Here is a 23179-nt window from a genome sequence, read left to right as displayed (position 1 = left end):
GGTGTTTTAACTTACTTTACTCCCTCTCCCACTCAGCTCCACAGTAGTCTTGAAAACCAAGAGCCTGCAATCACTGAGTATCAGTCTGGCAGCCACCGGAAGGGACAGAACAGGGTTGAAATGACTTCAAAAGGCCATTCCCAGAGAACTGTCAGTATTTCACCTGTTTGGTGGTCCCCTACAAGACTCTATTCATTCACAAGGAGGTCATTATTTGACCTGACCCAGGGCTTGCCCAGTGCAAACAACCTTTTCCCTAGGGGCATCTGTTAAAAATAGTAAGAGGCTGGGCTTCTCTGGTGGCACGGTGGTTGGGAGTCCGCCTGCCGATGCGGGAGACAAGGGTTCGTGCCCCGGTCCGGGAAGATCCCACATGCCGCGGGGCGGCTGGGCCTGTGAGCCATGGCCAATGAGCCTGCGCATCCGGAGCCTGTGCTCCGCAACGGGAGAGGCCACAACAGTGAGAGGCCCGCGTACCGCAAAACAACAACAACAAAAAGAAAAACAAACAAAAAAAGTGTACTGTTACAAATTAAAATCAGATTTAAAAAATTTTAAATACACTTTGAACATATTTAAAAATAGCTGATTTAAACTCTATTAAGTGCAGTAGCTGGACTTCCTCAGTGACAGTTTCTGTTGACTGCTCTTTTTCCCTGTATACGGGAAAAAAGGGGCCCATAACTTATTATTAATATCTGCCATGAGAGAAGGAGAATGTTGCGATGCATGCCACATATTTGCTATTCCAACTTCAACTTTCCCACAAACCAAAGCCTGTTATGACAAGTATCATTAACAATGACATTTCCTAAAAGACCTAGCCAATACCACATATACTTAAAGCAGTGTTTAAAAAAAAATTTCAGTATGATATTACTCTTCAAATAGATACTTGGACTCTCCACAGTAAGGCTTACCTACAATTATTCGATATTAATTATTTTAAAATGAAATAAAATAGGAGCCATTTAAGTAATATGTGTATCTCATGTGGCAAGCTGAATGTTTTGCATTTAATTAAAAGCACATGTAAATTAATGAAAAAGTTCTACCTAAGTTTCCTATCAAAACACTGGCTCATTATTTTCAATCATTATTTTCACAGAAATGTAATAAACAATATGGATGGAATAAAGTGTAAAATGATACAATCGTAAAATAATGATAAAACATCTTTTTTAGCTCAGGTAAATTCCAGCTTCATGTGAAAATTTAAATGATTAAATTCTCTTTATCTTTCACTTTGTCACTAATTACCTTGCCATAATTTGATGAGATTAATCATCCTACTGGTGTTAGATGGCTTTCACATACCTTGAAAACTTCCAATTAGGAAATCATGACAGTATGTTCATTATAATCACATATAGGAAAGCTAGTGATTATAAATAATGTACAAAATATCTGAAATCTGAAAATGAAAAATAAAGTACAAACCTGCATCTCTCCTTTCTCATCAGACTTAGCTGGTTTTGCAGCCTCAGTAGCTGAATTTTTCAAGCTCTCTTTGCTACAGCGCAGAAGTACTTCCACTACATATAAAGGATCCAGTTCACCAGAATTAGGCTAGAAAAAAACAGGATAAAAGAAGTTTATTAATTCTTAAAAACTGGCACACAATTTTTTTTTTTTTTTTTTTGTGGTACGCGGGCCTCTCACTATTGTGGCCTCTCCTGTTGCGGAGCACAGGCTCCGGAGGCGCAGGCTCAGTGGCGATGGCTCATGGGCCCAGCCGCTCCGCAGCATATGGGATCTTCCCGGACCGGGACACGAACCCGTGTCCCCTGCATCAGCAGGTGGACTCCCAACCACTGCGCCACCAGGGAAGCCCCTGGCACACAAATTTTAAGTTCCATGTGTACAGGAACTATGTTCTCAGTATTTAGCACTATGACTTACGTAATGCACAAGAAATGTTAATTTCATGAAATGAAGCCTGTCTCTTTTCATCCTTCAACATGCTCCACTGGATGAAAAAACACAGAAATTACTTGACACTTACAAATTTAAATGTTATGATCACTGTCAACTGATATGCCATTTTAAGTTTCTAATGATCGGTTTATAATTTTATTTCATGTTATGCCAGAATTAGAAAAAGAAACCAAAGGAATTATCAGTATCAGAAAATGAGTATGTTATCTTCAAATAACCTTAATTAAGTAAGATGAAAAATATATTCAGAGCAGATTATTTTATTGCTTAGTATACTGGCACCTCTACTCTGTGATTTCACATCATTTCATTAAAAGTCTTTTAGTCTTTTATATTCTCTAATAAAAACATGATTCTCAAAGACCTAACACTAATCACATTTTCTGCACTATGACAATTTATGTTTGAGAGCAACATTTTTCGAACAGTAATAGAAGACTTTTTTCTTCAGTAAAGAATTCCTCTTTGCTTTTTAATTCAATATTTGAATAATCTCTTTTGCATAAAATTAGATAAAGGGACAAGTTTTTTTAAAAAACTGAAGTATAGTTAATTTACAATGTTGTGTTAATTTCTGCTGCACAGCAAAGTGATTCAGTTATACATATATATACTTTTTTATATTCTTTTCCATTATGGCTTATCACAAGATATTGAATATAGTTCCCTGTGCTATAGAGTAGGACCTTGTTGTTTATCCATTCCATATATAGTAGTTTGCATCTGCTAACTCCAAACTCCTATTCCATCCCTCCCCAGACCACAAGTCAGACTATAAGTCTGTTCTCTATGTCTGTGAGTCTGTTTCTGTTTCGCAGATAGGTTCACTTGTGTCATATTTTAGATTCCACATATAAGTGATACCATATGGTATCTTTCTCTTTCTGACTTCCTTCACTTAGTATGGTAATCTCTAGTTCCATTCATGTTGTTGCAAATGGCATTATTTTGTTCACTGTTTTGTTTTTGTTTTTAATGACTGAGCAGCATTCCATTGTATCAATATATATACCACATCTTTATTCATTTATCTGTCAATGGATATTTAGGTTTCCATGTATTGACTATTGTGAATAGTGCTGCTATGAACATAGGGGTGCATGTATCTTTTTTAGTTATAATTTTGTTTGGATATATGCCCAGGAGTGGGATTGCTGGATCATATGGCAGGCAACTCTAGTTTTCTGAGGAACCTCCATACTGTTTTCCATAGTGGCTGCACCAATTTACATTCCACCAACAATGTAGGCAGGTGCCCCTTAAGGGAGAGTTATTTTGATTGAGAGGGAAACATGGCAAGAAGTGATGACTTGTTCTCCTCCCACTCACCCTGCACAGTTCCTGTGCAAAAGTGAAAAACTGTCAAGAAATGACCATGAATCCATTCCTACAATCTATTTCTGTAATAAAACTATCCATTTGCCTCAGAATAGTAAAATATATTTCCAAAACAAACCAAAAATACAATCATAATTATCTTAAACTTCTGAGTACAAATTTCCTCAAAGAAAGCAAAAGCTCCATTTTCCAATTCAAAAAGAAAACTAGTTTTTTCTCGGCACATATTTTTATTCAAAATTTTTTTTTGTTTGTTTTTGTTTTTTGCGGTACGCGGGCCTCTTACTGTTGTGGCCTCTCCCGTTGCGGAGCACACGCTCCGGACGCGCAGGCTCAGCGGCCATGGCTCATGGGCCCAGCCGCTCCGCGGCATGTGGGATCTTCCCGGACCAGGGCATGAACCCGTGTCCCTTGCATCGGCAGGCAGACTCTCAACCACTGCACCACCAGGGAAGCCCAAATATGGTTATTTTTAAAGAAGTTTTAAAACATTTTTCAGCTTGATACAGATTCAAAGACAGTATTTTCAATTAGACTTGTATCTGCAAAGATTATGTGTGTGTGTACACACACACACATGCATATATATATATATATATATATATATATATCTTAGTTAATACAAAATGAGTTTTAAAATGAGGTAAATAGTTATGACCAACTGTTAACTCTTCCAAGGGGCCAAGAACCATAAGGAGAATCAGTGATTAAAATATTTAGCTTTCCAGAGGGGAAAAAACCCCTCCAAGTAAGATGCATTTCACAATATGATGAATAAATTAACTACAAGGTGTTATAGGACATATGAGTATTTGGACAAAAATAACCTAAGATTTATGAAGAATCTTTAATGTGTCTAGACAATCTAGAACTCTGTTATTGGGTTTAATTCCAATTCTGTAGATTTTATTTATAAACTTAATATTCTCCCTATCATCTCATACATAATTATCTTTGTAGAACTACCAAAACCATTTACAACATTACAGAGGTATTTCAAGTGTTACTATGGAAACTCTTTTGAAAGCATTCTTTATTGTGGCATTAAATGAAAACTTGCTGTTAAATTTATTTCCTAAAATGATAAAACTTTTCTCAGCAAACTTTTTCTAGTTCTGTACTTTGGTAAAGGTGGGTCAACAATATCAACCTTCACATAAAAGAAATATAATTTTGATAATCTCAAGATTATAAAATGTAAAGAAACAAATACAAAATAAATATTGACAATGCATTTGTATCTCCTTAAAATGCTTCACAATATTTTCTTCATCAGTATGTACTTTCCCTCTGTGGACAAAGAATGTCATGTCACCTGCCAAAGAATGCTACAGCCATCAGCCACTGAAGCCACCCCTGATGGTGCATCCTGAGGGGATACAGGATGGAGAAAAACAGGGCAGTTAAGGTGCATATCAAAGGAACAATTTCAATAAGCCCAGACGCTTACATCTTCCGATACACATAAAAGTGTTAAACTCATTAACTTGAGGTGTCTGGTTTTCTTTAATTAACTGTAATCTCTTGATGTTCTGACTACCTAGTTTTTGTTTGTCTGCAAAAAATCCTATATATCCTGGCTCCTCCCTTACCTCTTCAAAACAGTCCCTCAAAGCTATCTGAGAGGCTGTTTCCCGGGCTTAAGGTCTCAGAAAGTCTGCCGAATAAAACATAATTCTCAACTTTTAGGTTGTGCAATTTTTTTCAGTCGACCATTTGGGCGACTAACAAAGTGACCCAGAGTAGACTTCTGTCCTTTGCCTGAACTCTATGAGGATCTGGAGACTTGGTACCAGCTGAGGCCACTTGGGCCTGTCTGCCTCCTCGGAGAGTCCAGACAAATTTGGGTGAGTCTCTCTCCTGGTTCTCGAATCTCCTAAGTCTCTTCTTTGGAGGAGCAAGTTATCTTTGAAACTTTGTTTTAAGAAGAGGTACCTGGTTTACCCTCAGTTGAAAGATACTGGGGAGATTTTTGCTCAGTTTAGACACTGAGCAGGTTAACCTCAGTTGAAAGACACTGGGAAGACTTTGCTCAGCTGAAAGACACTGAGTAAGGTTGGAGTGCGTAAATTAGGTAGAAGACTGGCTTGTCGTTTTTCCTTGAATTGGCTACTTTAACAGTTTATTGTAATAAAAGTGAGGTATCTCATGAGAGCTTTCTGCTCCAAAAAAGGAACATCTCCGCCCAGGTGACAACGGCTTTTTCCGGCAACTAAGACGCTCGTGGGAGTGGTGGAGGCAAGCCCTCATAATATGCAGCTGCCCCTACAGGGAAACCCACTCACTTTGATTAAAAATTTGCTCTGCAGGGGATATGCATAAGAGTTGGTCACTCCATGATCTGAGCACCCACAGTGGTCTCAGGATACTGAAGGGAAAAACTGAGACACGTAAGAGAGCTAAAACAGCTCCAGGGTAAAACCTAGAGGAGTTAAGCTCACAAACAGCACCCTGGCCCACCACAGGATTGTCACTAGCTACTTTATCTCAACAAACTGACCTCAGAACAGGGAATAAAACTTTCAAAACAAAAGGAGTGACAAATTACCAGGTTTATGTACATACAAAACTTACATTTACAAGTACTTTAATTGGGGATTAAAGGAAATCTTGCCCTGAAAATGACTAAGATGGGGGCTCTTTTATTGCATATGCAGTTAAGTTAGAGAAATCCAGCTTGATAAAACATACTTTCAGAATTCTGACCATAAAGAAAAAGCCGTTTTAGTGGGAACTTGCATTTAACTTTCCGTGTCTTTGAGAGGTAAATGTTCTACCCAATCTTCTTCAGCATTTTGTGTGTGTGTGTGTGTGTGTGTTTTGAGAACTTGGTCTCTGCCATCCATAAAGTACACATATGGTGTACATTTCGCAGCCCACTGAACAAACTGGGATTCTGAGCAATCTTCTGTCTGACTGTGCCAACTTTCAGGGGGCTTTCTGCCGTCTTAACCTTCCTTGTATCAGCCTGTACAACAAAGGTCTTTTACTATTTTGGGGAGTAAATTTTCTGGATTTTGTTTAAGTGGCTTCCTTCACACTGTCTTCTGGGCATGCCTCTTGCATTTTATTGGTTTGAGTCCCTATTAAGATATATCTCGTTAATGGCCAGATGATGGATCTTTTAAATTTGAGAAACTTCTAAACTGGTAAATTTTTAGAGCTTTCATTATAAACAGTTCTATTGGTACCTATGAAAAAATCAAATCAGAAGGTAGAAAAAGATAGAATGATTAAACGGAGAACTTCTTTAATTTAACCCAAACAAACGAAAAGAAAACATGGCTTGGGAAGCTTTATTTATGCACTCTGCTTTCCCTTCATGGGTCTTACAGATGCTAATAAACACACTAGGATAATTCATGTTAATTAGGTTGATTAACAGGGAAGTAAGAAAAAAACTGAAGAGAAAGTCTAGAGACTTCTTCAAAAAAAAGGTAGAAATTATAAAGGGCATCGTCCCAAATGGATAAAGAAAATTTTACATGGTTATTTTAAAATAGAATAAATAAAATGGATGTCAATGGGATTAAAACAAAAGGTTCTGATACAACACTACCTAAGATTGGATGGGTCAAAGGGATCCCCCTATTGGTCCCCAACATTAAAGGGCTCCAAACGAGTCTGGGGTAAAAAAAAGTCTGAAAAAATTGCACTGAGATAACTGACCAACAATTGCTTGGGCCAATTAATCAACTTTAAGAAAATCAACAAAGGGCCCTGAGTCCTTTGCCTCAACATCTCATTGGGAATCCCAAAGCCTTTTATATAAAAACAGATTAAATGGTTGGGATAAAAAAAAAAGTTTCTGGACTCCTTATAAGACGAAGGTATGTTGATAGTGTCCTAATACAAACTGAAGTTAAAGGTACAAAAGTTGACAGAACTGAGATAAAGTTTATAAAATTTGATATATTTAAATAGATCTTATATAAGATGGTTACATCTCTTTTGCCTAATTATATTGTGAGATAGACATGTTTCATTGCAGAATGCTTCCCCTGCCTGGACAGGGCATATAAATCTGCCCTTCAGACAATATTAATTAAACATACTAACAGAAACCAGTAGGGTTACCTGAACCCACACAGTAAAAGGAACACTTAAATACCTTAAACTCTAGTGAAAACCAACAAGCAGCAAGTAAAATTGTGAACTGTTTGTCATATCAGCATTTCCTAATTGGAATATTCCATAAACTCTAGAAAATATTCATCTTCTTTCCTCAATATGGTACAAGACTGGGAGCTAATATTCAGGGGCTAATAAGAAGAATAAAGATTTTGCTCTGGGTCTAACCTATGCAATCAGAAAGGGGGTCTTTGTTAAATGCCTTATGCAAGCCTTTGAAAGCAAGATAAATTGAACCCTAAAGTTCTAGAACACAGAACTCAATTTTCAGTTTGGTTGGAAATCTTCTGATATTTAAAAAAAAAGCAAATTAAAGAAAATATAGTTGGGCAAATCAATCTTTAATATCATTTTGGCAGAAGACCAGTTCTTCAGAGAATTAAAAGCAACTGTCTTTGTCTTGTAAATCTCTACGAATTAGAAATATAAATACAGCCCATAGTGACTTGAAAGTGAGTCAAATTAGCTCAGTCTGGTAAAACCTGAAACCTAGAAGAAAAAGGCCACGGGGTGGGGGAGGTAGGACTTTTTAAGCTCAAGTCTCTGGAAAGGCTCCCTCACCCAAAATCTAATTCATAGCCTCCTTAACAGTTTATCAAGGACAAATACAAATCTTAAAAGTCTTTTCCACAAATAGTGAAGCCCTACTCATCTCAGCAAATTTAACTTATTCCAACTGTTATTTATAAACTAGTAAGTTTATATTTTAATACCTGATTCTTAACTAACGTTTAAAGTGAAGCTGTGAGATCTCTGACTTTGTCTGTTTATATGTATGTGTGTACATTATATATATGAGATGTCTCTACCTCTGGAAAACATTACCAAAATTAAACTTATAAAAGAGTTCTACTTAATTGACTTAAAAGTAAGTGCTTATAAACTAAATATTTCTAAATATAAAAGAAACTGGGGGCTTCCCTGGTGGCACAGTGGTTGAGAACCTGCCTGCCAATGCTGGGGACATGGGTTCGAGCCGTCTGGGAAGATCCCACATGCCGCGGAGCAACTGGGCCCGTGAGCCACAACTACTGAGCCTGCGCGCCTGGAGCCTGTGCTCCGCAACAAGAGGCCGCGACAGTGAGAGGCCCGCGCAATGCGATGAAGAGAGGCCCCCGCTTGCCGCAACTAGAGAAAGCCCTCGCACACAAATGAAGACCCGACACAGCCAAAAATAAAAATAAATAAGTTTATATATATAAAAAAAGAAACTGGCCAGAATGAATTTCAGGTTCACATGATCTAGGAAGTATCAATACACATGTTTGACTTTTATTGTACCTAGGCTTACCGAAGATCAATAAATTCATGTTATTTCTGTTATATAGTTTGTCAGCAAGAAAAAATTTAACTTCGTATGATTTTCATAAGTTACAAAATAAAGGTAAATGAGATAAGAGTTTTCAGGTGAACTCTTTTAGGAATAATTATGCTTTGCGTATGTCTCTCTAAAATAGTTTTTCCAGATTTTTGGTAACTTGAGTTTTGCTAAGTTAAGTTAAATGATGGGAATGCACTGAATATCCAGGTTATTTCAAATAAGATAAAACACTGGAACATTAGTTGCTAAACAGGTCTAAATTTACCTACCTCTGTCTCTTTACAAAAGGGAACTAATTTGGATTTATTAGACACATCTTAAACCACATTGAGGGAAGAAATTATGCTATGAGAAGATGGATGTTTCTAGGTTATGGAATATTCCAACCAGGAAATGCTGGTATGACAAAAAGTTCACAATTACTTGCTGCTTGTTGGTTTTTTCTAAATATTAAGGTTTTTAAGGGTTAAAATTGTAATATGTAGTTAAAGTTACTAAAGATAATAAGGGAAACATTTCCGTATGTAAGGAAAATGAAATGTATGCAAAAGAAGGCATGAGGAATGAAAATATATTTTGTTAAGGGGAAAGAATGTTTTGTCCTAGAGCCAGTTGTTTCTAGATGAAAAAATAAGGGACAAACTAATAAGAGTACAGAAAATTGTGGAAGGTTTGTAAAAGGAACCCTGAGAAGGAGTTTTGTCAGGCTGGGATTAGATTAAATGGTCAGGCTGGGATTAGATTAAATTTGATTATATAAATGGATTTTGTTATCAAAAGTAGGCTGGTGCAAGACTGGTTCCTCTCTGTTAAGAGAACAAAGTTTTCTTGGAGTACTGCTTTTGATAACAGATTGTATGAGTTTCTTTGCCTTTAAGTGATCTGTATTTGTTTGTGAAATCTTTTATCACTCTGGTTAGGTGAACAAGTATTGTTTCACAGTGATTTTACCAAGTGTTTTGAAACTTTTTGATATTTTTGACAAACTTCCCAAACATAAAATTCTAACTTAAGTTCTTTTGACCTCCAGCTAACTATAGGATGCTTCAAAGAAATTCTGAGACATCTCAGAAAGGAATGTTAAACTAATTAGGCTTATTTGGTATGTTAAATTACTTGAGGAGCATTGCCATTTACTGGAGATAAATCTTCTAAGGTTATACTGTATAAGTAAATGTCATTAGTGTAGATATTCCAAAATTTAATTCCTAAAATTCTGATATGCCCTGGTATAATGTTATTAGTCATAACTCATAATTATCTTAAAATGTTGTGTGTCACAGAAACACCCAAGTTTCTTGTCAACTGCATTGTAATCAGATCTTTAAACATGCTATTTTAAGTCTTGTCATTTATAGACAATCACTGTTTTACTCTGATGCTTTTAAAAAATGAAGATTCATAAAAGTAATCTTTGGTAAATATTGTTCCTTATAACTTTTAGGTCATACCCCTGAACTAGGTAAGAAATTACAAAACTTTAATAGAAAACCTGATGACTTCATCCAGATCAACAGGAATTAATTACATGGGACTAAATGAACTGATGTGATTTTATAATTTTATGACTTTTCCTCAAATATACTGGCTTCTCAGTAAGTCCACCAAATAAAACATAATTCTCAGCTTTTAGGTTGTGCAAATTTTTAAGTTGATGCCTCTCTCTCTAGCAAACCCAACTGACAACAAAAATCTTTGAATTAGTATCCTGACCTAGATTACAAAACTAATAAAAATACAAAAAAAAAACTTCATATTTTTAGTGAACAAATGTAAAGAGCTCAGTGGAAAAATCAGTTTCACCACCAATTTAAGCAGAATAAAATGAATGTGTTTCTCTCTATTCCCCATTCCATCTTTGCCTAAAAGAACTCTCATCAACTGGCATTATTTTTATACATGGATTAAGGACCAGTAGAGACAAATAATTAAGAAACCTATCCACAGTGTGTGTGTGTGTGTGTGTGTGTGAATGCAATTATATTCGCTATAATTTTTCTCCTTTAAAAATGTAAAACCTGTCAACTACCAGCATGACAGCATACGGAGCTCCACAAATCTCCTCCCCAGCAAAACTGGAGAAAATTATAAAAACCCAACCATTTAAAGTCTCTGGAAATGGTTCTAAGGGCATAGAGCAAAGGAAAAAACATATTCAAGGAAATCTATGAAAATTCAGTAAGAATTTGTGATATCTAAACCAAGACCACTCCCCTCTCACTGCTTCCTAACTCAAGAAAACAGGAATTGCAGACTGGTGAAGCCCAGAACACAGGAGGGCTGCTCTGCCTGCAAATCTCAGGTAGAGGTCTATCTTCCCAGGAAGAGCATGACATCAGCATTTCTTATTCTGCTCCCACCTACCTATTGCTAGGGCTAAGTTCTGGGCAAGTAGGGGATTGTAGGGGCAGAGAGGTGGGGGCTCCCCTTTTCTGCCCTGTCCCCACTGCTTAGCCAGAGATTATCTTGGGGGTAGCACTTCTGAGAATACTGGGGCCTCAACTGCCCTTGTCCTGGCTTATAAGACATTGATTCCAAGCTGGGAGAGGCAAGCTGAGAAGATGTGAGGCTCTTATGCTCCACTTAGCCCTCAGGGCCTAAAGCAGGAGTGTCACCCAGAGAGAAGTGGACCATTGTTCCCACACCAAGCTTTAGAACTTGGCTCAGAGACTGTGCCTGGGGGTGGGGGTGGGGGGAGAAGCAGGCCTTAAAGCTGCTCTTAATACCTTCCAAAAGAAAGTGATTTCATTTGCAATAGAGGCTGGGGAAGTTCAAACTTTAGAGCATGCTCAAAAACAGTGAAGGCCGTTGGTGAAAGACAAATGGAGGAAATGTGTAGAATCACTGGAAATACAGACAAAATATGGAGGCCAGCTAGTTTACAGGAGAGAACCTTGGGGGAGGGGAGGTGGGGGGAAAGCTAGGAGGAGCCTCCTGCAATTAGTGGGGCTTAACAGAAGGGTATGTTCAGGGAAAGACACAAAGAAACCCTTTTTAAAACCACTGTCATCCCAGAGTAACTATGGGCATATCCAAGGCTGTGCCAAGGAGAAACATAAAAGGTTCAGCACTGTAGGGGGAAGAGGGAGGTGGAATACACTTCACTCAAAAAATCTAGCTGCTCGTTAAACATATAAACAAGCAAATAACAACAATAAACCTGGCTTGGGCGGTGGGGGAAACCAGTACCAAGAGTGCTACAATATATTATTGAAAATGTCCAATTTCTAAGGAAAAATTATGAGACATGGACAAAGACAGAAAAGTATGAACTATAACCTATAAAACAGAAAAAAAAGCAGGCAACAGAAAGTGCCTGAGAGAGTGACCAGATGTTGGATTAAACAAAGTCTTAAAGGTAGCCATTATAAATATGTGCAAAGAACTATGGAACCATAATTAAAGAAGTAAAGGAAGGGACAATAATCAATGTCCCAATTTGACAATAACAATCAAATAGAGAAGAATATTAACAGACAGATATAATAAAAAGAACCAACAGGAAATTCTGGATTTCAAAAGTGAAATACCTGAAATGAAAAACTCACTAGAGGAATTCAACAGCATATGTGAAGTACAAGAAGGCATTAACAAATTTGAAGATAGGGTGGAAGAGATGATATAATCCAAAAACGGGGGGGGGGGGGAAGAAGAAAAATGAACAAAGCCACAGAGAAATGTAGGTCACCAGTAAGAATGACAACATAAACATAATGTGAATACCAGAAAAAGAGGAAAGAAGTAATGAAAAAATATTTAATAAAATAATGGCTGAAAACTTAGCAAAATTAATTGAAAAACAATCTACAGGACACTCAATGAACTCCAAACAGAGTAAATGCAAAAAGATGCCCAAATACACATATCACAGCAAAAATGCAAAAACCAAACATAAATAGAAAATCTTGAAAGGAGTAAGAGAAAAGCAAGACTTACTTTTTACAAGGAGACTACAATAAGGTTAATAGCAGAAACTTACCAGGAGAAATGATGGAGTGGGTTAGCATATTCACATAATAAACCTCTTAACCAAGAAATCTATATGCAGGCAAAGTTATCGTTCAAAAACAAACATTCCCGAATAAACAAAAAAACGGAGAGAATGTTTTGCTGGCATACCGGCTTTACAGAAAACACTAAAGGAAGTTCTTGAGGCTGAAAGTAAGTGACACTAGTCATAATATTGAATCCACATGAAGAAACAACTCTGGTAAAGGTAATTATAAAAGACAAAATAATTGACTTTTCTTTTCTCTTAAATGACTTAAAAACTAATTATATAAAACAAAATGTATATATCGAATTGTTGAGACTGTTGAGCCTATAACAGAAATGTAGTATATTTGCCTATAATAAAACAAAGAAAGTAGGTGGGAGCAAAGTAGTATTGGGCTAAGTCAGTAAATCTAGATGGTAAGTTGAATTCATAGGAATTAAGAAAGACAACCAGAAATGATAAATAAGGTTAATATAACAGAAATTATAAATATATACTTACTCTCCTTTCTCCTCTAAGCTTCTTTAAAAGTTATAACATTATATAAAGTAATAATTATAACATGTATTGTTGGGTTTGTAACATTTATAGGTATAATATCTATAACATATATACCACAAAAAGAGGGAAAATGGAACAGAGGCATAAAAGAGTAATGTTTCTATATCTAACTGGAATTAAGTTAGTATAAATCTGAAGCTTATTCTATTATGTTAATATGTATATGGAAAGCCCTAGCAACCACTAAGAAAATAACAAAAAATATAGGTAGAGAAAAAAGCCCATGAAATAAATTAAAATGTCACATTAGAAAACAGGTACTCAATGCAAAAGAAAGCACTAAAGGAGGAATAGAAAAACAAAAAAAGAAATGACACATAGAAAACAAAAAAAGACAGCCATCAATCTAGTCATACCAATAATAACATTAAATGTGAATGGATTAAGCAGCCCAATCAATAGGCAGAGATTTTTCAGATTAGATAAAACAATATCCAACCATGCTGTCTATAGGAGACATAGTTTAAATTCATTGATATGAAAAAGACTCAAAGTAAAAAAGATGGAAAGAGATATAGCATATGAACAACAATCAAAAGAAAGCTGAAGTAGGCTATACTAATCATAAGATGAAACACACTTTAGCAGAACACAAAACACATGAAGCAAAAATTGACAGAAATGAAGAAATAACATTTCAACAATAATAGTTAAGAGACCTCAATACCCCACTTTTAACAATGAATAAAACAACTAGATAGAAGGATCTGCAAGGAAAGAAATAGAAGACCTGAACAACACTCTAAAAAAAACTAGACCTAACAGATACCTAAAGAACATCTCACCTCAACAGAATATACATTCTTCTGAACTATACATGAAACATTCTGCAGGAGAGGACATGTTAGGTCACTGCACAAACTTCACTAAATTCAAAAGGAATGAAATAATATCAAGTATGTTCTCAACAACAGAATGAAATTAGAAATCAAAAGCAGACAGAAATTTAGGAAATTCACAAATATATGGAAATAAACACATTCTTAAATAACCAATGGGTCAAAGAAGAACTCGAAAGGGAAATTAAAAAATACTTTGAGATGAATGAAAATGAAGACACAATATGCCAAAATTTATGCAGCTAAAATCCTTGCAGATGGAAATTTATTGGTATAAATGTCTTATAAAAGACATTGGTATAAATGTACTATAAAAGAAGAAAATCTCAAATTAATAACCTAATCTTCCACTTTAAGACAATGGACAAAGAACCGCAAACTAAGTCTAAAGCTAGGAGATAGAAGGAAATGATAAAGATTATAAAGGAGCAGAAATTAATGAAACTGAAAAATAAAGAAAAATCAATGAAACCAAGAGCTGATTCTTTGAGATGAACAAAACTGATAAACCTTTAGCTAGGTGAAAGATTAAAATTATCAAAATCAGAAATGAAAGAGGGGGGTAAGCTGGGATGAAGTGAGAGAGTGGCATGGACATATATACACTACCAAATGTAAAACAGATAGCTAGTGGGAAGCAGCCACATAGCACAGGGAGATCAACTCGGTGCTTTGTGACCTAGAGGGGTGGGATAGGGAGAGCAAGAGGGAGGGGATATGGGGATATATGTATACGTATAGCTGATTCACTTTGTGATACAGCAGAAACTAACACACCATTGTAAAGCGTTATACTCCAATAAAGATGTTAAAAAAAAAATGAAAGAGGAGACATTACTAACAACTTTACAGAAATAAAAAGGATTATAAAGCAATATTATGAACGACTGTACACCACTAAATTAGGTAACTTAGATGAAATTGATTAATTCCTAAAAACACAAATCACTGAAACTGTTTCTAGAAGAAACAGACAAACTGAACAGACCTATAACAAATAAAGAAACTGATTTAACAATCAATAAACAATCCACAAAGAAAAGCCCAGGCAGGTAACATCACAGCCAAATATTTAAATAATTAATATAAATTCTTAAAGAACTCCTCCAAAAAATAGAAGAGGAGGGGAACACTTCCTAACTCATTATGTGAGGCAGGCATTACCCTGATACCAAACCCAGGGAAAGACAGCAAAAGAAAAGAAAACTACAAACCATTATCTCCTTTGAATATGGGTGCAAATATCTTTAACAACATATTAGCAAACCAAATCCATTAACACAGAAAAAGGATAACAGAGAATGAACAAATACGATTCATCCCAGGAATCCAAAGTTGGTTTAGTATTTGAAAATCAATTAATATAATATACTTCATCAGATTAAACACAAAAGAGAATAAAAAACAACCACATGATTATTTGAATAGGCGTATAAAAAGCATCTGACAAAAAACAACTCTCATGACAAAAACACTCAACAAACTAGGAAAAGAAGGAAACTTCCTCAACTCAATAAAGGACACTTATGAAAACATACTTAATGGTGAAAGAGTGAATGATCCCCCCACCTCAAGATTAGGAAAAAGACAAGGGCATCTGCTCCATCAATATTGTACTGGAGGTTCTAGCTAGGCCTATTAGGCAAAAAGAGGAAATAAAATGCACCCAGAATGGAAAGGGAGAAGTAAAACCACCTCTATTTGCAGACAAGAAAATCCTAAAGAACCCACTATTAGAACTAATAAAGTTAGCAAAGTTACGGAATGCAAGATCAATACATAAAGTCAACTGTGTTAATATATACTTGCCATGAAATATTAAAAAATGAAATCAAAAGAACAAGATCACCGACTTAATGGGAAAAAATATCTGCAAATGATATCTCCAATAAGGGGTTAATATCCAAAATATACAAAGAACTCACAAAACTCGACATCAAAAAAACCAAACAACCTGATTAAAAAATGGCAGAGGGCCTGAGTAGATGTTTTTCCAAAGAAGTCATCAGGATGGCCATCAGGTACACGAAAAGATGCAACATCACTAATCATAAGGGTAACGCAAATCAAAACCCCAATAAGCTATTCACCTCACACCTGACAGAGTGACTATTAACAAAATGACAAGAAATATAAATGTTGGTGAGGATATGGAAAAAAGGGAACCCCTGTGCACTGTTGGTGGGAATGCAAACTGGTACAGCCACTATGGAAAAGTGTATGGCGGTTCCTCAAAAAAGTGAAAATATAACTACCAAATGATTCAGCAATTCCACTCCTGAGTATTTATTTGAAGAAAACAAAAATACTATTATTCAAAAAGATATATGCATGCCTATGTTCCTTGCAGTATTACTGTATATCTCATAATAGCCAAGATATGGAAGCAACCCAAGTGCAATCAATAGAGGAAAGAAAATGTCTCTCTCTCTCCCACACACACACAAACAAACACACAGGAATATTACTAAGCCATGAAAAAGAACGAAACCTTGCCATTTCCAACAACATGGATGGACCCGGAGAGTATTACGCTAAATGAAATAAGCCAGATAGAGAATGACAAATACTAGATGACTTCACTTAAATGTGGAATATGAAAAACAAAACGAGTGAACAAACATAACCAAACAGAAACAGAGTCATTGATGCAGAGAAAAGATGGCTGCCAGAGGGAAGGGGAGGGGAGGAGGAGAGAAATAGGCGAGGGAGATTAAGAGGTACAAACTTTCAGTTACTAAATAAATGAGTCACAGGCAAGAAATGTACAGTGTGGGGAATATAGTCTATAACTATGTAATATCTTTTCCTGGTGACAACTAGAATTATCACTATGAACATTTTGAAATGTACAGAATATATCATTATGTTGTATAATAGGAACTAACAGTGTTGTCAGTCAATTATGCTCCCAAAACAAACAAACTCATAGACAGAGAGATCAGATTTGTGGTTTCCAGAGGCAGAGGTAGGGGAAGGGGGAATTAGATGAAAGTAATAAAAAGATATAAACTTCTAGTTATAAGATAAATAAATACTAGGGATATAACGTACAACATGATAAATGTAATCAACAGTGCCATTAATTATAATGTTATAATATAATTATAACATAACAGTGCTGCTATACATGAAAGTTAAGAGAGTAAATGCTAAGAGTTCTCATCACAAGGAAAAGAGTTTTTAAATTTCTTTAATGTATCTATATGCAATGATGGGTGTTCACTCAATGTACTGTGGTAATCATTTCATGGTGTACGTAAGTCAAATCATTACATTGTACACTTTAAATTTATATAATGCTGTATGTCAACTGTATCTCAATAAAACTGGAAGAAAAAAAAACCCCAAGCAAACCAATCAACCAACCGATTAACCTTCAATGGCCTGCCACTGATTTCAAATATTTAAATCTAGACCCAACATACTCAAAATCTGTATTTTAAATACTTTCCATGATTAACCTCAATACTTTTTATTTTACTCTTTCCCTTCACCTGAAATGTTCTGTGCCTGCTGCATACTACTTCCACCAGTGAATATCCATCTAATGAAATTCTACATAGTGTTCAAGGTTCCATTTAAAATTTTACATTCTCTTCCTTCTCAGGTGCCATCTCTAATAGCTCAGACAAAATTTCTTCCTCCTCCTGCTCCAAATGCACTTTGCTTATATCTTTACTGAAGTATTTCATAATCTGCCTTAAATTTTCATTATCTGCTTGCCTCTGTTCATAAAATGAGTACAGGAATTGTGTCTATGGTCAATGAATGCTTCTTAAATTAGAATCAAATGAGACAATGAGTGTGACAATACTTTGAAAAACATTCCTGTAAATTATGAAAATGGTAATAATCTATTCAGTGGGATTAATCATAGATCATTAATCAAAAGTCCTATCACAAACCTATGAACTTAATTATTTCTCCACAACAAATGGCTTCAGTATCTCAAAGTTCATTTACATATTTCAGGACTAACTTTCAATCCCAAAGCTTAATTCTTAATTGCCTTTACACATAGGCGGGACAAAGAAGTTAATGACAACAAAATCATGAGATCATCTCATGCAAACCCTTCATTTTAAAGAAAAGAAAAAACAGGCATGAAGATTCAGAATGTCCTGCCTGAGGTCATATATTGGCACCTGTTGGTTAGTGCCTACTGCAGGTAAAGAAAATATAATAGAAGGGAAGGCTTATTTAATTTTGAGGTAATCATTTTTCTAACAAATTATCAAAATCATCCTTGACTTTATGTATACGTAATCTCTTCAAAGTATTTATATAAATAATGACCAAAAGCAACTTTATTATTGCCTTCATGTAGAGAGAGTAAATAAAATTAACCAGCTTTCCTAAGTTCTTTCTTTTATGTCTCTAACATATACCTGAATCAAAATTCCAATTTTCAGTGTCAAATGCTAATTTTTTCTAATATTCAATTTAAACAGTAAATTTATAAAAAGGACTGGTGAACTCAGAGAATAAATGTAAAACTGTCATGAAATTAAAATCTGTGATAGTGTTAGGAAAATAACCATACCACTTTAAGGATAAAATTTATGATTATTCAAAAGATTAATTCCTTATATAGAATTTATTACAGTTTCTCTTAAGGTAATGCTATTTCTTTCTTTCTTTTTTGGTAATGGTATTTCTAATCTGATCAATTTCCTGAGCCTGAAAAAACATTTCACTAAAAATTTACATACAATTCCACTTTTAGGACAACAGATTACCTTAACATTTGATTTTTTTGAGAAATTCACCACTACACCCCAGCCAAAATCGTCTCCTTCATTCTTTACCTGAAAAGAAAGTAAAGCAAGTAAAAAGGAATGTTTATGTCCAAAAGGCAATTTAGATATCATGCCCACATTACAGGCTAATAAAACTTTGAGTCTTCCTGATAAAATGTTTTTTTGAAAGATCATTGTTAAACTTAAAAAAAAGAAAAAAAAAGAAATTAACCCTACAGAAAGAAATCTCTGCCAAATTTCAAGGGATTCCAGAACAGCAATAACAGGAATTTCTCAGTTGGCAAATAAATGTTAAAAATGATATGGTGTATTTGTTTGGAGAATATCTGAGGTCTTTTTTATAGCTAATGAATTCATCCAGGTCTTAAAACTGCGTTACTCTGGGACAGCATTTCATAACTGGAAATATTTCATGTTAATTCCAAAACTGTCCACTTCAATTTATATCCCCCCAAATGAAAATCAGTAGCGATTAAAAGGCCTTCACATGACCCCTCCTTCCTTAATCAGTGCCACATGAAACAGGTAAAAGAATAAAATTAATATAGATTAAAAAAACTACTGTATTTTACCAAGATAAGAAAAAAATTGGAAGCTTCATGCAAAAAATATTAAATATTGAAATAATTTATGACAAAAATAATGACATACCTTTACCAAACGACCTGGTTGTAGAAATGGTAAGCAATATTTTGGTTTGTGAATATATTCTTCAATTTCTTTACCCAATTTGGCAAGCTGCTGCCTAATCTTATAATAGATGACTACACTTTCTTCATTTGGTATTACTATTTTATTATACTGTTCTTCTGAGTTCTTTACCTCTGTAAGTAAATAAAACACATATACAACATCACAAAATTATACATCTTATGTAAATTATACCAAAGATACATCTTTTTTTACCACTACAATTGTAGGGAACAAATTCAGACTGCTTAGGTTAGAAGCTTTGAGGGAAAGATTCAGAGACAACCATAAGACATGCTGTCTAGTTTCTCCCTTCCCCATTAAGGTTCACCTTCTCTATTTCTTCTCACAGTTCCCCAACTCACTGTGACCTCAAAGTGATTCTGAACTGGAGTGGTTTTGTCTGGCAAGTTAATTCTCTCCTGTGGATAGGGGGAGAAGACTATTTCTGAGAATTCTAGACCTACACTGTTGAACAAGCACTGCCCTGTAAAACTTTGTATTATAGTAGAAATGTTCCATATCAGCACCTTCCAGTATAATACCCAGTAGACACTACGCGGCTAGTTAAATTTAAAATAATTAAAATTAAATAAAATTAATCATTTAGCTCTTAAATTGCAGTAGCACCATTTCAAATGCTCAACAGCCATATGTGGCTGTTGACTTCACTACCTGAAAAGCACAGAGAGAATATTTCCACAGAAAGTTCTACTGGACAGCACTATTTTGGATCTTCTAATATGCCGCTTTAACTCAGCAAAAAACCCAGTTTGTTAATGTCATCAGGCTTCCTCCACCACCTGGGACTATGTCTCCCAAAACAGAAGACAGGAAATTCAACCATAGTTATCTCTCTACTCAGTCAGTGGCCAAAACACTAGCCCTTTTCAGCAACTGTCCTTTTAGTTAATCTAACCATCTCTGATGCCATTCCCTGCTCCAATTCTTGCAGCTAGTGCTGACCTCCCATCCTCACTCATTCCATTATGCCTCTTTCCCACTGTGAACAAACACTATTTTTACTTGGGTAAAACACACATAAAATTCACTATTAATGACATGTAGTACACTAACAATATATGAAACCATCACTACCATGTAGTTCTAGAATATTTTCACTACCCCAAAACTCCATACCCTTTAAGCAAACACTACTCATTCTTTCCTCCACCAGACCCCGGCAACCTTTCTGTCTGCATGAATTTGCCTATTCTAGATATTCCATATATATGGAATCATACAATGTGTGGCTTCTGTCTTTGGCTTCCTTCACTTAGCATAATCTTCTCAAAGTTCATCCATGTTGTGGCATGTATCAGTACTTCATTTCTTTTAATGGTGGAATAATATCACACTATATGGGTACACCATTTTGTTTACCAGTTGATGGACATTTGGATTATTTCCACCTTTTGGCTACCGTGAGTAATGCTGCTATGAACATTCATGCACCAGTTTGTTTGAACGTATTTCCAATTCTTTTGCTTATATACCATGAGTGGATGGCATTGCTGGGTCTTACAGTAATTCTATATTTAAATTGCTGGGGAAGTGCTAAACTATTTTTTACAACAACCACACCATTTTGTTAATTACCTAAAAAAAATAAATACCCATCCTAGTGAGTGTGAGGTATCTTGCTATGGTTATGATATGCATTTCCCTAATGATGTCGACCATCTTTTCATGTACTTATATGAAAAAATGTACTTATATATATCTTCCTCATGTACTTATATATCTTCTTTGCAAAAATGTCTATTCAGATCTTTTGTCCATTGAAAAATTAGGGTCACTGTCCTTGTCCCCATGGTGAGCCAAGCCACTCCTTGCCCCTGCAGGAGACCCTCCAACACTAGCAGGTCAAGAGTTCCATGGACCCTGAACACTGTGGATGGAAACCAGTGTGATCTATGAACTTGGGCTGCTTGTTTTTACACGAATTGCACTGAACTTTGAATTCCACTCAAAGCTGTAGAGAGACTGTTCTGAGACCGGGATAATTTTTGCAGTAACACAAGCCATGTGGCTGACAGGGTCTTGGTGCTCTGGCCGTGTTTCAGGCCCGTGCCTCTGAGGTGGGAGAGACGAGATAATGACACTGATCCACCAGAGACTTCCAGGCTCCACGTAATATCAAATGGCGAAAGCTCTCCCAGGGATCTCCATCTCAATACTAAGGCCCAGCTCCACTGAACGAACAGCAAGCTACAGTGCTGGACACCCTATGCCAAACAACTAGCAAGACAGGAACACAACACCACCCATTAGCAGAGAGGCTGCCTAAAATCATAAGGTCACAGACACTCCAAAACACACCACCACACACGGTCCTGCCCACCAGAAAGACAAGATCCAGCCACATCCACCAGAACATGGGCACCAGTCCCCTCCACCAGAAAGCCTACACAACCCACTGAAGCAACCTTAGCCACTGCGGGCAGACACCAAAAACAACAGGAACTACGAACCTGCAACCTGCGAAAAGGAGACCCCAAACACAGTAAGTTAACCAAAATGAGAACACAGAGAAACACACAACAGATGAAGGAGCAAGGTAAAAACCCACCAGACCAAACAAATGAAGAGGAAATAGGCAGTCAACCTGAAAAAGAATTCAGAGTAATGATAGTAGAGACAATCCAAAATCTTGGAAAGAGAATGGAGAAAATACAGGAAATTTTGAACAAGGACCTAGAAGAACTAAAGAGCAAACAAACAATGATGAACAACACAATAAATGAAATTAAAAATTCTCTACAAGGAATCAGTAGCAGAATAACTGAGGCAGAAGAATGGATAAGTGACCTGGAAGATAAAACAGTGGAAATAACTACGACAGGCAGAATAAATGAAAAAGAATGAAAAGAATTGAGGACAGTCTCAGAGACCTCCGGGACAACATTAAACGCACCACCATTCGAATTATAGGGGGTCCCAGAAGAGGAGAAAAAGAAATGGACTGAGAAAATATTTGAAGAGATTATATTTGAAAAGTTCCCTAATATGGGAAAGGAAATAGTCAACTCCAGAAGCGCAGAGTCCTATACAGGATAAATCCAAGGAGAAACAAGATAAGACACATATTAATTGAATGATCAAAAATTAAATACAAAAAAATATTAAAAGCAGCAAGGGAAAAACAACAAATAACATACAAGGGAATCCCCAAAAGTTTAACAGCAGATCTTTCAGCAGCAACTCTGCAAGCCAGAAGGGAGTGGCAGGACATATTTAAAGTGGTGAAAGGGAAAAACCTAAAACCAAGATTACTCTCTACCCAGCAAGGATCTCATTCCGATTCGACAGAGAAATTAAAACCTTTACAGACAAGCAAAAGCTAAGAGAAATCAGCACCACCAAACCAGCTCTACAACAAATGCTAAAGGAACTTCTCTAGGCAGGAAACACAAGAGAAGGAAAAGACCTACAATAACAAACCCCAAACAATTAACAAAATGGTAATAGGAACGTACATATCGATAACTACCTTAAATGTAAATAGATTAAATGCTCCAACCAAAAGACACAGACTGGCTGAATGGATACAAAAACAAGACCTGTACATATGCTGTCTACAAGAGACCCACTTCTGACC

General features: G+C 35.9%; 1 protein-coding gene across 3 annotated transcripts in view; it reads right to left on the bottom strand.

The window, feature by feature from the left end:
- The window catches only part of MTREX (Mtr4 exosome RNA helicase), a 139230-nt gene that overhangs the window by 39601 nt on the left and 76450 nt on the right, over window positions 1-23179 (bottom strand). For all 3 annotated transcript variants that reach the window (XM_022597483.3, XM_089908855.1, XM_089908854.1), the window contains 3 exons: window positions 19540-19712; window positions 18868-18936; window positions 1441-1569 (listed from right to left, as the gene is read on the bottom strand). In XM_022597483.3, coding sequence (XP_022453191.1) covers window positions 1441-1569; window positions 18868-18936; window positions 19540-19712 — 371 coding nt within the window. The remainder of the gene's footprint in view (window positions 1-1440; window positions 1570-18867; window positions 18937-19539; window positions 19713-23179) is intronic.

The sequence above is a fragment of the Delphinapterus leucas genome, chromosome 3 (assembly GCF_059928025.1).
Source record: "Delphinapterus leucas isolate spDelLeu-1000000601 "Yukka" chromosome 3, BTC_Dleu_Yukka2, whole genome shotgun sequence".
In the NCBI taxonomy this organism is placed as follows: Eukaryota; Metazoa; Chordata; class Mammalia; order Artiodactyla; family Monodontidae; genus Delphinapterus; species Delphinapterus leucas.
This window is presented reverse-complemented; position numbering and strand designations above follow the sequence as displayed.